The sequence below is a fragment of the Vicia villosa genome, linkage group LG5 (assembly GCF_029867415.1).
Source record: "Vicia villosa cultivar HV-30 ecotype Madison, WI linkage group LG5, Vvil1.0, whole genome shotgun sequence".
NCBI classification, from domain to species: domain Eukaryota; kingdom Viridiplantae; phylum Streptophyta; class Magnoliopsida; order Fabales; family Fabaceae; genus Vicia; species Vicia villosa.
In genome coordinates this window covers 72,970,733-72,987,695 of record NC_081184.1, presented here as the reverse complement: position 1 = coordinate 72,987,695, position 16,963 = coordinate 72,970,733, and the positions used below count along the sequence as shown (strand labels likewise).

Genomic DNA, 16,963 nt, shown 5'->3' with positions numbered 1-16,963 from the left:
ATGATCTTGAGGTACGTTATCCTTTTATTCATTAAACTTTTATCTTTGATTTTACACCTTGATATTGTTAAACTCACCATTGATTGTATCCATGATACACACATGATATCACACACATCACTTGAGACATTCATCATGATTGATTGCTTAAGATGTTGCCTAAAACTCCAAAGGAATAGGAATGGTATTGACTGAAATTATCAAGGTACTCACTCTCTTTTTCTATCTCTTTTACTTTGTGCTTAGTATTGTTAAAGCTTTGCACCCACTTGTTTTGAAAAATGGTTTTGTATTGTTAAAGCTCAACCAATCTCTTTTAAAATCACCCTCTGTCTTGTATTGTTAAAGCTTTGCATTTTATTAAAACTTGTTAAGTATTCTTAAAGTTAACATTTTAAAAACCCGTTGAGTATGGTTAAAGCTCAACACCCAAAAAGATTTTTCCACTTGGCCCTTTATTTTCCTTTTAAGAGGAACTACAAAATATCTAACTTCCCTATTGTTAAATGGTTATGTAGGCCTAAGATGCGATGTCTTATCGAGCTCACTTTTAAAATCTTCTTTTCTCATCCTCCCACTCCATTTACATAAAAAACACAAAAAAACAGTTTTATAACAATAACAATGATAATATATATTTCAAAAAGGTCCCTACGGAGTACCGTAGATGTGAGGGGTGCTAATATATTCCCCTTGCATAACCAACCCTCGTACCTAGATCTCTGATATGTTTATTAGTTTTGATTTTAAAAACTTTTGTGGGTTTTATTTTGCTTTTTTTCCCATTTCCTTTGGAAATAATAAAGCGCGGTGGAGACTCTATTAAAATATCTGAGCTAAGTCAATCAATGGCCTTAATCTCAATTTTTCACCACTACAATATGACGTGAGGTATTCCACCTTTACAACATTCCTATGTCTCCTGCTCCTTTGGATAGCCATTAACAGGTCTTTAAGTAGATCGTTAGTATCCTGATATTCCATTTGAAACTTCGGTAACTCCATGTTCTTTGGAAGAACCATTAGTTGTTAGGGGAGAGACCAACGCTCTCAGAGACGAAAAAGTCATTTCATCTTAAGGCTCCAGTGATACCCTCGCGGCGCACTAGCTAAAGCTATATGGGTCGAAGGTTTTTTGTGGTTACGGTTGTCATTCAATTGTGTCGAGGATTCACCAGCACATTTGAGTTGAGTGAAAACATGGAAATTGATTCCCACATACAATGTCAATTGATATGGTAATATATTTTCCTTCAAGTATTGTTGATTATGGTGACAATGGTGATGAACTTCGATACAGTGGACCGTTGGGTTGATGTTTGGGGCTGTACATACAAATACTTAGATGATCAGGTCAGTGACAATCGTAAGTGTGTGTTTTAGTGTTTTAGAATATTGTGCATCTAAGTCTGGACTATTCTCCAGACTTTATAGTTAGGTTCTAGGGTTTAGACACCCTAAATTCTTCTTTAGGGACAAGTGTCTCTAAGGATATATCATAGGATCTCTATATAGTATGTTGTTAGGGTGTGACCATCATACGATTAAACCCAAAAAGTGATTTTACGCCCTTTTAGGAAATAGTTTCGTTATAGGGAATTTGTTGGAGAATCCAATAGTCTTTATGATTTGACGATCCTGGTCAGGTGTACAGATAAGGTGTAACCATCTTGTGATCTTACTATGGCTCCCAGGGCTCGATGACTCGAAACAAAGTGGATTGGTCCTTGACTCTGCCAGAACATTAACCACAAAAGGTTCTTTCTAGTAAGGATTTTTGACCCCTATTGATAATATAGTTTTCCAACATAAGCTTCCTTCGATGAATCTTGAGTTTGAATATTTTTGAGTTTGAAATCTCAATTATATTCATGACCTTGAGTCAGTCTTCATCGAGAATATTGAATTCCATTAGCATAGCTTGTGTATACTCATCCACATTGAGGTGATTTTGTTTGGAAATTATGAGCAAAGCTACATTAACTTCAAATGCTAGTACTACATCTTGAACATAGGTGAGCCAAAAAGAAATGAAATAACAATTCTTTTATTATCCTTGGTTCTCTTTATCTTAGCAACTAACTTCACCAATGAACATTGTTCCTTGAACAATTGTGATGGTTTTAAGAAAATGAGACCTTATAGTAAACAAGAGTTAAGTAAAAAGTGAGTAAAATGGGATCAATAATACACAAACAAACTTGATCAATAATATATAATTCTTCTTTGCTGTTAAACAAAAATAGTGGATTTTCTCCTTAAGAAAATAAAAGTTAGACTTTGTCATAAGAAATAGCATTCATATATATAATGACTACGACCTAAAGAGCTTGTTAATGACATTCAAAATTTGCTTTGACCAATCTCATAATTAAGGCTTCTAAACTATATACTTATATCCCTTGTTAGCAACCTTTGGCTAAACACATACTAGCATATTAGCATTAAGAGCAAATCATGGTCAAGAAAAGAATACATGTCTTTTTAATGTTGTAATTAATAGCCTGCCCATAATATGATATTAATTAAAAGTACTTCACATTTAATCTCAATTAATTATATAATACACTATCACTAAAGTTAACTCAACCACCTTAATAATTCAATACAAATATTAATTCAAGAGACAAAATATGTCAATTTCACTTAGAGGAATGAAACAAATTCAATTCAAAACCCTAAAAAGGGAAAGAGTTATACTAGTAAGAAATTTAGCAATTGTGTGTCTTAGGTGAAAAACCTCACACAATGATGGTCCTTCTTTATAAAACACACAAATAATAAGAATTAAATTAGGAAATTAAATCAAGAGTTTAGCTCAATACTAAAGCCTAAGTTAAGCAAAAGAGTACTAGTAGGTCTAACTATATATAAATATTTAGTCTAAAAGAAAGGTTGATGAGGTAGTAAGGTGATAGTGTTAGCTCAAAATTTACTATATTTAGGGAAGTCAATTCCCGAACCTCTTAATTAATCCTCTTAATTAAGAAAAGGATTTGCAAGGTGCGCTCTTGACTTCTCCCCATTTTTGCAAATTAAGCCTAATTAACTTCCTCACAACCTTCCACTTTTTCTTCTTCAAAGCAATGCATCCCATTAATCCTTGTAAACTGCAACAAAGTTAATAATAACATTTAAATCGAATAATTGAAGTTGGTATAATGTCAAAATTAATGCTCTTCACTATTTCTAGTACTAGTTTACTATATAGTTTTCATAGTTTTAAATTCTACTTGTTGCGGGTGTTGTGATTGCGCGGATTGCAGTGCATATTGTGGCATAATTTTTTATCGGACGATATTTGAAATACACATTTAAAAATTACTTAGTATTAAGATTTTACGTACATTACATTAAAACTAGACAAAATTGTCTGATGCGGTTCATAGTGTGATTTTGAATCGCACTACAATTGCAGTCTAATACTGTTGCATGGACTATCACATCAACAATATTGCAGGCGCATTTGTGTTTGTGGAGTGTAATTTAAAATCATAACATATTCCATGATTTGATGGAACTACTCTTTAAATATCAATGCACTTAAAAAACACACCATATATCTTATGGTTTTAAATTGTGATCCACAATCAGAATTTGGGTCTAATATAAAAAGGTCTCTGCATGTATAGGATTTAGGATTTAAGGTTTCTGCAATGCTATTGTAATCTTAAGTGTGGCCATACACGCCTGCAGTTTGCGGTTTAGAACAATAAAGAAGCTTGCAGCCTATCTGGCATGAATTTCTAGCATCATAGTAATAATTCAAACAACAGTAAAGATTTATATTAAGAATGAAAAGATATATAATGAGCTTAATTACCTGAAACCCCCTCCAATAGTCATGAAGCTGAATTAAGCAGCTTCACCGCATAAAGAAGCTTTGATTCTCTCGACAGTACAAGTAATAAGACTATTAACCGTAGCAACAGATCCGAGCGAAAGTTTAGCAGTTGGAACGGAATCAACCAATATTTGAAACGCAACCGTCAAAAGAGATCCACCACCAGCTTGTGCTCCAGATTCATCACTTCCGTTTCCATCAGAAAGTATAGCAAATCCTGATGGAAGAAGTGCTACATAATCGGGATCTCCTCCGTTTAGAACCACATTCATAGCAACAATATCTACTGGTGCATAGATAACAAATGAGCCTGTTGAATCTGTTACACTCTCTTGTAATATTAGCATGTTGCTTTGGCTTGAATTCGCACTCTGCGCAAATAAAACCGTTAAAGTTAAACGTCATTTTTCAATTGATTCAACGGTTAAACCATAAATATGAACTTACATTTACTCTTAGTAGGGAGACACAGTTTCCAGTTTCTCTTCCGTTAGCAATGTGTGCCATTTCTTGGACTGCTCCGCCGTTAGAAAGAATGTCCCACTGTTAGAAGCAATAATTAGTTTGTCAAATAATTGGCCTAGTAACAAACAGTTATGCAGCTAGTTTAGCTAAAACTTTACCTCATTTCTTGAGTTTTCGTCGCGAAGGAAATCAAAAACTTGTTTAGGTGGAACTGGAAGCCAGAAAGAAGTAGCAGCACTAAGAACAATACCAGGAGGTCTTCCAGGATCATCGACGCTCTTACGTGTCATCACTCTCACATCATCAGCTCCTGTTCCAGATAGCGTTGTCCATGTGTGTGCTGTTGAAGCACTCACTCCGCCACAGAAACTTATCACCATTCTCTCCGCGAGTTTCAGCATACTCTTTCTCCCTTCTTGGTTTGTTATCACTGATTCATAAATCATTAGTTTCCGATATCAATTGTTTATTCTAATAATGATAACAATAACATAAATGTTGGTTCATGATTCATTTATACCGCCAACATCTACGGTGGGAATGTTGGTTGCCATAGAGCTAGCGAGCCTTTCACATTGTCGATCTAATGTTGCAACCCAACGTTTTGCGCCAAATGCATGTCCAGTGCTAACAAGTTGCTTGTATAGATTATGAACACCTCTGTCATCGACTTCTACATGTTCAACCCATGTCACCTATATATTGCAAGACATTAATGTTCATGTATATTCTACACATAGATACTAATAAAATTTGAATGAATAATGGTTGATATGTAACCTTTGAGTAGCCATTAGGCATTTCCTGAATTAAGCAACCGGAAGGCCTTCTTCTGCATCTGGATGAAGGACTAGGGCGCAGATTATCCAAAGAAACATCCACAACCGCCCATGTCCCGTCCGTATGTTGTTTACAATACCTTACAAAATAACTCTCACGAGTTGGCACGAGAGGTGAAGGTACTTGAAATTCTGCTGTCATCTGCACAATCAAACGTTACAATCGCATTTGTTCTCATTAATTTTGATTTTGTGATTTCGGAACCAAAATCATGATGTTTTTTATTTAGAAATTAAGTTTTTGTTATGTACCACTTGTAAAGCACCATTGTAGTTTCCTGCCACACCAGTTGACAACACTTCCACAGTCATAGCTCTTGAAACAATACCAGCGAACACCGTCGACCATTGGTTCTAAAACATAACAAATAATGAACCAGAATTATTATCATAACATTGAAAATCACAATAAGTGGGGTCGGCTACACAGATCAACTGCGCTCGCAACCACAATTTTAGAAGCATGTACTCAAGTTTGGAAACGAAGCAAAGTACTAGTAATAATAAAGAGAGAATATGTATAGGAAAATATACCACATCCATGAGAATCTCAACAAGGTTGACATGATTCATGATAACAACAGATGTTTCTCTAGAGGCTTCACATTTAAATCCATTCGGCTTTGGTCCAATTCCACGAGGAAATGACCTAACATATTCATCTTCATTAAGAACCGTGGCAGCTCCATCAAGTGTAGTACTTAACCAAAGAGGTTCACCCATCTGTGCCATACCAGTGAGTTCTTCCATGGCCGCAACAGCTAATTCTATTATTATTGGTTTGTCTGCTGCAGTCGGTCCACTTAATGTCCTTAGAAGTTCTCCACTACCACCATACATGTCCATGGTACCCATCCCTTGTTGGTTACCAAAACCAATTTCTAATGGACGTGGTGGAAGAGATGGTGAAATGTTTGAATAGTTTACCACCGGCTTTCCTACATATTTCGCTGCAATTGCTGAAATCCTATCAATCTGAAAAATAATTTTAAAAAAGTTATAAAATTATAGTTAATATGTGTTACATTGTACAGAAAAGAGTGCATAATAAGAAATGATTAGATTTCACGTGTCGTTCAAAATTATGAACTTAGATCAATCCTTTATTGTTGTTGTATGGTGTTGCAGTCATATGAATTATTAGATTTTATAGAGCAAAACATTCTCTATAAATATAACAATTCTTCTCGATAAATGCATCGCAATGTTGTGTCTTCTAGGTCTAGATGTACTAGTTTTTGATAGGTCTACTAATTGACCAGTTGGTTTTATCGGTTTTTAAGAGCTGGCAGCACAGCTTGTTGCCAGTATGCAGTGTAGTTTTTCCAATATGTATTAACAACTACAAATGAATGCATTTTCCTTATGAGGAAGTGACTATATTATAGCTAGTGGAGTATTCTTAAGGTATTATGATGAAGATGGTTGTTATGAAGTGTGAAGACCAAAGCATGATTTTGTTGTGAATAATGAGCCAATCTATTAGAGTGTTTATCTATCTAGACTCTAATCATGACCTTAAGTTTTTGGCTTTTGTTGTGGTAGTATAGTACCATTGATTTAGTTGTTTTTTACACTTTTGTGCTTTTTAGCCTTTGAAGAGTATGTATTGTACTCACGTTTAGCTTTGATGTTCAAAAAGAGAAAAGATAGAGAAAATGGCAAATTATACACATGAAAACAAATTTGCAAAAGTAAAGTACCTCTTCTCGTAGCCTTGCATTTTCAAGCCTCAAATGATGTTCATCAAATGACATTTCACCTATAGCTGTAGGACCACCACAATTAGGGCATGAAGCATTGCTAAGAGCTTCCCTATACCTCATATTATCTGCCCTAAGCTTCTCATTTTCTGCCCTAAGCTGTGAATTCTCTGAACGTTCATGTTGGGTCTGCAACAAAACACACACCAACTCTTCACTAAAAAACAACGAGATAAAATAATTTTTATATGCTGAAAAATAGAAACTTACCTTCATCTGAGTTCGTTTGTTTTGAAACCAAAACTTAACCTGCAATGGCTCTAACCCTAACTCTCTACTCAGCTCCTTCCTTTGTTTGTCGTCCGGATGTGGACACTCCTTGAAAAAACTGCAACAAAAGAAACTCAATCAACAACATTTTTTAAACATAAAAGAGATAGTAAAAACTCAATTCTTACGATTCCATTTCTTGGATCTGGTGCTGAGTATGGCGGTGGTAACGTTTTCTTTTGGGACGTGGCTCTTGTTCTTCACCAGAAGCAGCACCACCTTCATGATTCTCACTGTAGGATTTTGTAGCACTTTCAAAGCATTCATCTTCGCGGATTCGCGGAACATCGCTTTCAGAAGTGTTTTGCATCATCTCTAATGGATGGAACTGACCAGCTTCCAAAAGGTTTGACTGAAACATTGTATTATATGTTTCTACTTATCTTCAGATCTTTAATTTATAGTTCCAAAAGCCTTATAGTTTTTCAACCTAATTTAAAAAATACAAAATTAATATAACTACAATAATTAGAGTATATACTGTAGTATTGTACGGTAAAGAAATAAGACAAAGACATCAACTTTTTTTCTTTTGTAATTAAAGTATTTATAAATAAGTCTAATATCTTCTGGTGTATAATCAAATAAATTACTCTTTTTCTGAGAAACCATAGTGGAGATGGTGTGAATAACGTGGATGTAGAGGATCAAGAAGGATGTTACACCTCTTTGGTACTATAATATAAGAGAAAATAATTATAAAAAAATTTAAATTAAAAAAAAGATTTATGCATTAGAATTTGATGAATTGAAAAAATTAAAAAAAAAAAATTATAGCAAATTTTAGTTCAACCAAGGTAAGATGAATTGAGGAGAGGAGAGGGAAGAAAGTGAAGAGATATTTAGAAAAAGACAGGAAGAAAATGAGTTGAAAAGTTAATAAAAACACGACCTACCAACCTGTTGTTAAAGAGTGAGAAGAATCAAAGATGATGTTGATCCAAACACACCAAGGTTTCTACTCTCTTCTTATTATACAAACCATGCTTTTCAAGGGTTTGATTTTCTTCACAACAGAAATTCACCTTTCACATATTTCAGGCCGGTGTCTATGTCTAAGATCTCGGAGTGTGCTTTTTCTTGTAAACCTAACGTTTTCTTACGTATTCAGCTAGCCCTAGATACCAAAAAAAACACAAACACAGCCAAATATTAAAAAAAAAATAAAACGCACACATTTTGCAGAAACGGTTAAGATCTTAAAGAATGTTAGAGAAAATGAGCTTACCAAAGAGTAAGTGTTAGATCTGTTGTGTGAAGTTGTTGAAGAAAGAAGAAGAGATAGGGATGGTGGTTTTGAGAAGGTTAATATGGGGATAAGAAAAGGTTAGAGGAAGAAGAAGAAAGAAACGGTTGTTTTAGAGAGAGAGAGAGCATTGAAGGAGGATAGAGAGGGAGTGGGGAACAGATAGAGAAAAAAATGGCAGGGAAGAGTAATTGCAGAGCGTATTGAGAGGGTGCAATTGCATTAAATGGAGGTTTAATTGCTTGCTTGCTACTCAGGGGAGAGAGAAAGAGACGCGCCATATTTATTTTTTTATATTAAAAAAAATAAAAATAAAAATAAATTTCTTTGCCGGTGTAATTCTGTAACCAATGACGGCTACCAAACATAATTCTTTCTTGATTTTGAGGTTTTAATTGTGAATTTGCGCGTGGATTTTCGGGTAAATGCAAAGTTATTTCGTTATTAGTAGTAACGTTTTAAGAGTTTTCATGCTTTTTGGTCAAAGTAAATTCTATCTACTTACTTATCTTTTTTCTTGAGTTGAGAGAGAAAACATGCATTCATCTTGTAAAAGAAAATATTTCGGATTCAAAAAATTAGGTTGGTAGAGATTTCATAACTTATTTGATAATTGAAGTGGATATTCTAACGTGGATACTATGTGGCATTAGACTCTCACAAATTTAAATTGTGTTGACATTACCAATATATAGTTTTTTTTTTAATGTTTTTATTAAGAATAATTTTCTTTTTTTGTTGATGGTGATTTTTTTTATTTAGAAATAATTTTTGTAACTATTTTTTAGAACTTTTTTGTTTTTGATTTTTCTCTTTGTTGCTAGGCCACATATCTAGCATCTTTGCCTGATATTTGTTTTTTCATTTTTTATTTTTGTTGTTTATTTTTAGTCTACGGTTTTTAATCACAATGAATTGGTATATCATATGTTTGGGGATGATATAAAATTCGTACTCGTGAGTAGGAGTGTTCGCAATGCGGTTTTGGCGAGTTTGACGTAAAAAGTCATCCGAACAACAAGAGAAAGAGTGTATTTCGGTTTGGTTCAGTTGACTTTTAGAAATAAAACTAAACCTAACCAAATCAAACCAAACCAAACCAATGTGATTTGGGTTGGTTCGGTTTTTTACAAAAAAAAATATTGAGTCATACATACACATATAGATGACAACGTAGTTTTGTATTAGTTATTTATGAGTTATCAAATAACATCAAATTTCATCATATTTAGACAACAATTTTCCATTTAATATACAAAAGTAAGATTAAACAAAAGTGGAATAAAAAACATAAAATACTAGCATAAAACAATATAAAAAACATTATAATGAAATAGAAAAGATAGAGAAGAAATATTAGAGAAGATGCAAAAGAAAGAGCATAAGAGATGAGAGATTAGAGAAGAAGAGATGCATTAAAAACATAATTAGAAGAGAGAAGAGTAAAATAAAATTAATAAGATGAAAAATAAAGAACATAAGAGATGAGAGACTATAGAAGAAGATGCGAGGTTTACTTGAAAAAGCAGATGAGAAGAATGTGCGATACAAGGCTTAAACTGAAACCTTAAGCGTGATGAAGAAAAAACCAACCATAATCGTAAGGTTAAGGCATAATAGGTTTGAGTTTGGGTTGGATGTGGATTAAGTGAAGTTTGGGATGTACCATGATGCGGTTTGGTTTCGGTTTGTAAAATACAAACCACAAATCGAACTGAATTGCACGGTTTTGTTAAAATATGACCCAAATACATCAAAACCATATGCCGTTTTGGTTCAGTTTTGCGGGTTTCTATTGGACCGGTTTGGTTTTGAACACCCCTATCCACGAATATCCATTGATAAAATCTGTCACAGGTACGGAATAGGTAGTTTAATATATATCCACAGATAAAATAAATGGATATTTAAATATATGTTTTTAAATAGATACGAATACGGGTTTGATGATATGTATCCACGAATATTTGTATTCGTTAATAAATTATAAAAAAAAATTAAGAGTGAAGATCCATTTTGGTTCCTCACAAAAATTACACAACCCAAATTATTCCTTCACGGTAAAATGGACTCAATTTAATCCTTATAAAATATAACCAGGCCATATTAGTCCTTTTGTTAAAAAATTTTTCAAACCGATTTTTACCTAGTTTTAAACCGTGATTGGACTGCCACGTTGGATTTTATTTATTTTTCATTTTTTAAATACTAAATTGATTTTTGTTTTTAATTTAATTTTTAAACAATTATGAATTATTATTATAAAAAAGTCAAAATTGTTTTCTATAAGGAGTTGAACTCAATAGAAATTGATTTGTCTACAATAGAAATTTACTACAATAGAAATTGATTTGTCTATTTGTAAATGATAGTCACTTTATTGACAATAGAAATTGATTTGTCTAGTTGTTATTGATAGTCACTTTACTAACCATAAAAATTGATTTGTTTAGTTGTAAATGATAATTACTTTATTAACAATAGAAATTGATTTGTCTAATTATAAATAATTGTCACTTTACTAACAATAGAAATTGATTTGTCTAGTTGTAAATGATAATCACTTTACTAACAATAGAAATTGATTTGTCTAGTTGTAAATGATAGTCACTTTACTAACAATAGAAATTGATTTGTTTAGTTGTACATGATAGTCATTTTATTAACAATAAAAAGTGATTTGTCTTGTAAATAATAGTCACTTTACTAACAAAAGAAATTGATTTTTTGAATTGTAAATGATAGTCACTTTATTAATAATAGAAGTTGATATGTCTAATTAAAGTGAATATCATTTAACTTGAAGGGACTTGGGTTTGAGACCTCATAAGTAAAAATTTATGTATACAATTTGTTAATATAAATAGAAATCATGAGAATTACTTGTCATGAATGTACATTGGCTTAGTGGTAAAGACATAGAGATGTCTTTTAAAGACCCTATGTTTGATTCCTTATAAGAAACAATTTTGGTTTTTTTGATATTATTAATTCATAATTGTTTAAAAATGAAATTAAAAATAAAATTCAATTTAGTATTTAAAAATGAAATTAAAACCGGTTTGAGAAAAATATTTACAAAAGGACTAATATGATCCGGTTAAATTTTGTAAAGGATTAAGTCGGGTCTAATTTTTTGTGAGAGACTAATTTGACTTGTGTAATACTTGTGAGGGACTTAAATGAGTCTTCACTCAAAATTTATTAGTTTAAATCATTTAAAGTAGGAAATTAAACTTGTGATGAAGGAAATTAATGTGACCAGATTTTGTTGTTAAAGTAAGAGCAAATTGTATGAATCTTATAAGATAATAGTTTTTTGAGTCTTTAAAAGAAGTTGAACATTTTTTAAAAAAAATACTATCCATATATCTGTAAATATCCATGGATATCTTAAAACACGCGAATTATCCGTTTAATGGATATTTACATAGATATGAGATAGATATAAATATCATATTTATCAAATGGCATGGACACGGATATCATGCTATCATTTTCCATAAAAATTCATTTACATCTCTATCCTGCTAATTTACGAGGACTTTAGTTATCTCTTATATATAATATATCTATTTGATCTTAAAAAATTTTGAATGTCTAATTAGTAGAAAGATAACAAGTAAGATAAAATACAGTTTTAGCGGCTGTAGTGACATTGAGAGAAACAATCGTAGGCAATGGAACGAATTACTAGGTGAAGAGAGTTCTAAGGCGTGGAAGGCGATGGAATTTTTGGGGGTGAAACATAAGGGGGATGTTACTGAGGTGGTAAAAAGAATTGAGGCATTGGATAATCAAGCTGTATTGAGAAAAGGTGTTTCGATGGGGCCTAAATCTAGTGTTCAATGATTATCGGAACCTTGAATATTAGAGGGGGAGGCAATGCTTTAAAAAGGAGGAGAATTAATTCTTTGATTTTAAAGAGCAAGGCGGGACGTTTTCTTGATTCAAGAGACAAAGATTAGGGAGTTACAAGGCTTCGTGGCAAAAAGTTTTTGGTGTAGTGGTGATATCGGGTATTCTTATTCTAATTCTACGGGAAGGTCGGGGGGAATTTTGACGTTATGGAAGGAGCAAGCTCTTGAAGTTATTTATAGTTTCAAAGGGGAGGGATATCTTGGCATTAAATTTTGCAAGGATAACAATTTTTTTACTTGTTAAATGTGTATTCGTCTTGTGATGCTTCAAAAAAAAGAATATTATGGCGGAAGATTTTGGATTTGAAAGAGGATTGGAATGATGGAGAGTGGATTATCGGAGGTGATTTTAATGCTATTAAGGATAGGAGTGAGAGGAAGGGAAGAGGGGTTGCTTCCAATAGTCAATATGTCATTGGCTTTGCGGATTTCATAGAAGAGTCAAGATTGGTAGATGTACCGTGTAAAGGCAAAAAGTTTACTTAGTATTGCGGAGATGGTAGATCGATGAGTAGAATCGATAGGTTTCTTGTGTCGGAAAAAGTGGTGAATGATTGGGGTGTAGTAGGCCAAATGGTGGGGAAGAGAGACGTTTCGGATCATTGTCCGATTTGGTTGGAAGTGGACCAGAACAATTGGGGTCCTAAACCATTTAAATTCAACAACGAATGGTTTTCTTGCGATTCTTTTTACGCCTTTGTGGAAAATGAATGGAAGAGCTTTAGGGTAGAGGGAAGAGGGGATTATGTTTTGAAACAAAAGCTTTATTTACTCAAAGGAAGTCTTAAAAGGTGAAATAAAGAGGTTTTCGGTAGGTTGGATTTGGAGATTCAAGACGAAGTTAGAGATATTAATAACGGTGATGTTTTGTTGGAAGCGGAAGAGAAGGTTATTAACCCGGAAATCTTGTTCAATAGGAAGGAAGCTACAAGTCGTTTTTGGACAAAATTGAGGATTAAAGAAAACATGTTAGTTCAAAAAGCAAACTTGAAGTGGTTGAATGAAGGTGATTCTAATAGTGGTTTCTTTCACAATGTTATGAAGGAGAAGAGAATATTTAACCACATCGGGCCTTTTAGCACTTCGGAAGGTATGGTTGAATCGGTTAAGGATATTAAAGATTTCGTTGCTCATCATTTTTCTAAGAAGTTTGAAGAGGAGGAAGGAGTGGTGCCAACGTTAGATGGTATTCGTTTCGACAAAATTAGTGATGAGGATAGGATTTGGCTTAAAAGACCTTTTCAAGAGGAAGAAATAAATGAGGCGTTAAAGTGTTGTGGAGGAGCTAAAAGACCGGGGCCGGGTGGGTTTTCTTTTATGTTCATTAGAAGGTGTTGGTTTTTTCTAAGAGAAGACTTTTTGAGGTATTTTGAGCACTTTTTTGTGGGAGGGGAATTATTTAAGGCGGTGACCTATTCTTTTTTGGCTTTGGTTCCGAAATCTTATAATCCTTTATGCTTGGATGATTATAGACCGATTTGTTTGGTAGGTTGTATGTATAAAATTATGGCTAAGATTTTGGCGGGAAGATTGAAACAAGTGTTGAACTCTATAGTTTCCCATTGTCAAAGTGCTTTCGTTCCAGGTAGGCAATTGTTCGATGGTGTTTTGGTGGCTAATGAAGTGGTGGATCTCGCTAGAAAGGAAGGTATGTCTTGTTTTCTCTTTAAGGTTGATTTTGAAAAGGCTTACGACAAAGTCTCTTGGGAGTTTTTGCGTGGTATGTTGGTTAAGATGGGATTTGGAGACAAATGGAGGAAATGGATGGAATTGTTGGTTTTTAAAAGCGATATGTCGGTAGTGGTTAACGGGAGTCCTTCCACCGAGTTTGTGGTTAAAAGAGGTTTAAGGCAAGGTGACTCATTATCTCCCTTTCTTTTTGTTCTTGTGGCGGAGGCCCTTTCTAGATTGGTTAGAAAATCTATTGAAATTGGTGAATATGAGGGTTTACTTTTAAAAAGGAGGTGTGCCGTGGACATTCTCCAATTTGCGGATGATACTTTATTGTTTGGTCAAGGGTCTTGGAAACATATAAAGGATTTAAAAATTGTGTTGAGAGCCTTTGAGCTAGTTTCGGGTCTAGGAATTAATTTCCACAAAAGCAAGTTGATAGGGACTAATATTTCGTCACAAATCTTGGAGGCCGCTTCTTTGTATCTCTCTTGCAAGATATAAGATAGCAACTTTATTTTTCTTGGGATACCAATTGGTTTTAATCCTAGGAAGGAGGCTACATGGCTCCCTCTTTTGGATAAGATGAGAAAGCGTTTAAAGGGGTGGAGTCATCGTTATCTTAATCTTGGTGGAAGGATTACCCTTTTAAAATCTATTTTGAGCTCACTAACTATTTTTACCATGTCTTTTTATAAGATGCCGGTTAAAGTGGTTAAAGAATTCACCAAGTTACAAGCCAATTTCTTATGGGGGGTGTGGTCGAAAAAAGAAGCATCCATTGGGTTAGTTGGAAAGATGTGACTTTACCATACTCCAAGGGAGGATTAGCCATCAAAGACATTAAAGATTTCAACTTTTCTCTTTTGAACAAGTGGAAATGGAGGATAGCTCAAGGAGGAGGATCTTTGTGGCACGAGGTGTTGAAGGCGCGTTATGGTGATGTGAGTATGCTTGCTTTTACCGGTGGTGATTCCTTCAAGCTTACTTCTTCATCCTTTTGGTGGCGAGACTTATTAAAGGTTGGTTTTTCCTCTTCGTTCATTAACGAACCTTTTTCTTCCAATTGTCGTTTTATTGTGGGCAATGGGTTTACTACACCGTTTTGGGAAGTGGCGTGGTTAAATAATTCTATCTTGAGGGAGGATTTTCCGGAACTTTTTGAGATTTCTTCTCTTAAAAAAGTGTCTGTAGCGGCTTTGGGAGGATGGAGAGAAGAGGAATGGATTTGGGGTGATTTAGGAATTTCGGGGGTGGAGGCCGAGCAAGCGGGTTTGGAATCTAAGTTGGCGGTGTTACAGTCCCTTTTAGAGAATTTTGGGGGGTTGAAGGAAGATAAAGATTCCGTGTGTTGGTTACTTGATTCGGAAAAAGCGTTTACGGTTGCTTCGTGTTATAACCGGTATGCTTCACTTCGAACACCTTTCGGTCCCATTAAAAGGAATGAGGAGGCTTTGGAAATTGTTTGGAAAATGGAGGTTCCTTATAAGATCAAAGCTTTTGCTTGGAGGCTTTTTGTGAATAGGCTCCCCACTAAAGATCTTTTAGTGTATAGAGGTATTACCTTTCCTTCTTCTAATTCTAGTTTAAATTGTATTTTTGTAATACGCATTTGGAAGAAAAAGATCATACTTTCTTTAAATGCGATGTGATTAAGGTTGTTTGGAAGGAAATTGGTGCGTGGGTGGATTATCCGAACCGGAAAGAGGAGGAGTGTATGCCATCTTTTATGGAATGGTATTTTAACGGTCGGATTAAAGGAATTAAAGTTGGTAAATTGGGGGTGTTTTGGCTAGCCACTTGTTGGATTATTTGGTTGACAAGAAACGGCTATTGTTTTAGGAATGACATTTGGAACATTAACAATATTGTTTGGAACATCAAGATTTTGGTGTGGAGGTGGTCTTCCTTTGACGACATTGCTTATTCCAATTGCAACTTTTACGATTTTTGCAAAGACCCTTTGTCTTTTATGTCGTAATAGGAATTGGTTTGTAATATCGTTTCTTTTGGCGCACTAGTTCCGCTCTTGTGTATCAAGGTTGGAGAACCCTTAGTTCTCCCTTATATGAAATTCTTGCTTACACAAAAAAAAATGTTCTGACTCATATTTGTTATTATTAAGTTTGTTGATGTGTTGTATAACTTTTTTTTATTCGGGGGCTTGATGAGTCTTTATTGGTTTTGTGTAAGTTTTCTATTTTACTTTTTTGTTTTATATACAAAGTAGTTTTTTTTTTTAATAAACAAAGTAGAAATTTTGAATTAATGATGTACAATGAGTACTCAATCCGTAATAAAAAAATCAAATCCTTGCGAGCCAAGCAGAAGTAAATTAAGAAACATATGGTCTTGGACTTTCTATCCAATTTGGTGTATTCAATACAACAAAAAAACACATTTTATCTCGGACGTGAAATGTATTTAACCTCGGCTAAAGAAGCAAGGTAACGAATGGCGGCATGAAAAGTACCAACTTTTCCTCTCGGTTTTTAAAAACCCGAGGTGAAAATGCTTATGCACATGGGTTTGAACCCCAACTTATGAACTTTTAATATTTTCAAAACAAGCACATCAAACCTCTCTATTTATCAATAACATCAAGGGGTAAGATTGATATTTTTTAAATTCGTTACAAACTAAAATTTTTTTATAATTTAATTAAGGCAAAATACCATTTTTCGTCCCTTAACTTTACCTCGGGGTCCATTTTGATCCTTTAACTTTTAAAAAGTTCAAATAGACCCCTTATCTATTCAAAAGGTGGCACCTTAGTCCTTTCCGTCTGTTTGATGCAAACGGACGTTAAGATATTCAAAAAAATTATCCATACCAAGGTTCAAACTAAGGACACTCTAGTAAAGGAAAAGCTTGCAAAACCACTAGGCCAGGCTCGGTATTGTTGACTTAATTTCCTTCTGTAACTACTTATTTAAAGACTACAA

At 34.0% G+C, this 16,963-nt stretch overlaps 1 protein-coding gene across 4 annotated transcripts; it reads right to left on the bottom strand.

The window, feature by feature from the left end:
* Positions 1 to 2,614: 2,614 nt before the first annotated feature.
* Positions 2,615 to 8,647, bottom strand: LOC131601749 (homeobox-leucine zipper protein HDG2-like). Of its 4 annotated transcripts, none has more exons than XM_058873630.1 (13): positions 8,410 to 8,647; positions 8,074 to 8,298; positions 7,310 to 7,611; positions 7,122 to 7,239; positions 6,852 to 7,040; positions 5,683 to 6,123; positions 5,401 to 5,502; positions 5,090 to 5,290; positions 4,830 to 5,004; positions 4,468 to 4,739; positions 4,292 to 4,387; positions 3,824 to 4,215; positions 2,615 to 3,110 (listed from the first exon to the last, which is right to left on the bottom strand). In XM_058873630.1, exons 3-12 carry the CDS (start codon positions 7,540 to 7,542, stop codon positions 3,856 to 3,858), a joined length of 2,187 nt encoding a protein of 728 aa, XP_058729613.1. In that variant the 5' UTR covers positions 7,543 to 7,611; positions 8,074 to 8,298; positions 8,410 to 8,647; the 3' UTR covers positions 2,615 to 3,110; positions 3,824 to 3,855. The 4 variants fall into 4 exon arrangements, with proteins under 4 accessions (XP_058729613.1, XP_058729614.1, XP_058729612.1 ...); XM_058873631.1 differs by having other exon boundaries at positions 8,078 to 8,298; XM_058873629.1 differs by having other exon boundaries at positions 8,082 to 8,298; positions 8,410 to 8,646.
* Positions 8,648 to 16,963: the final 8,316 nt, after the last annotated feature.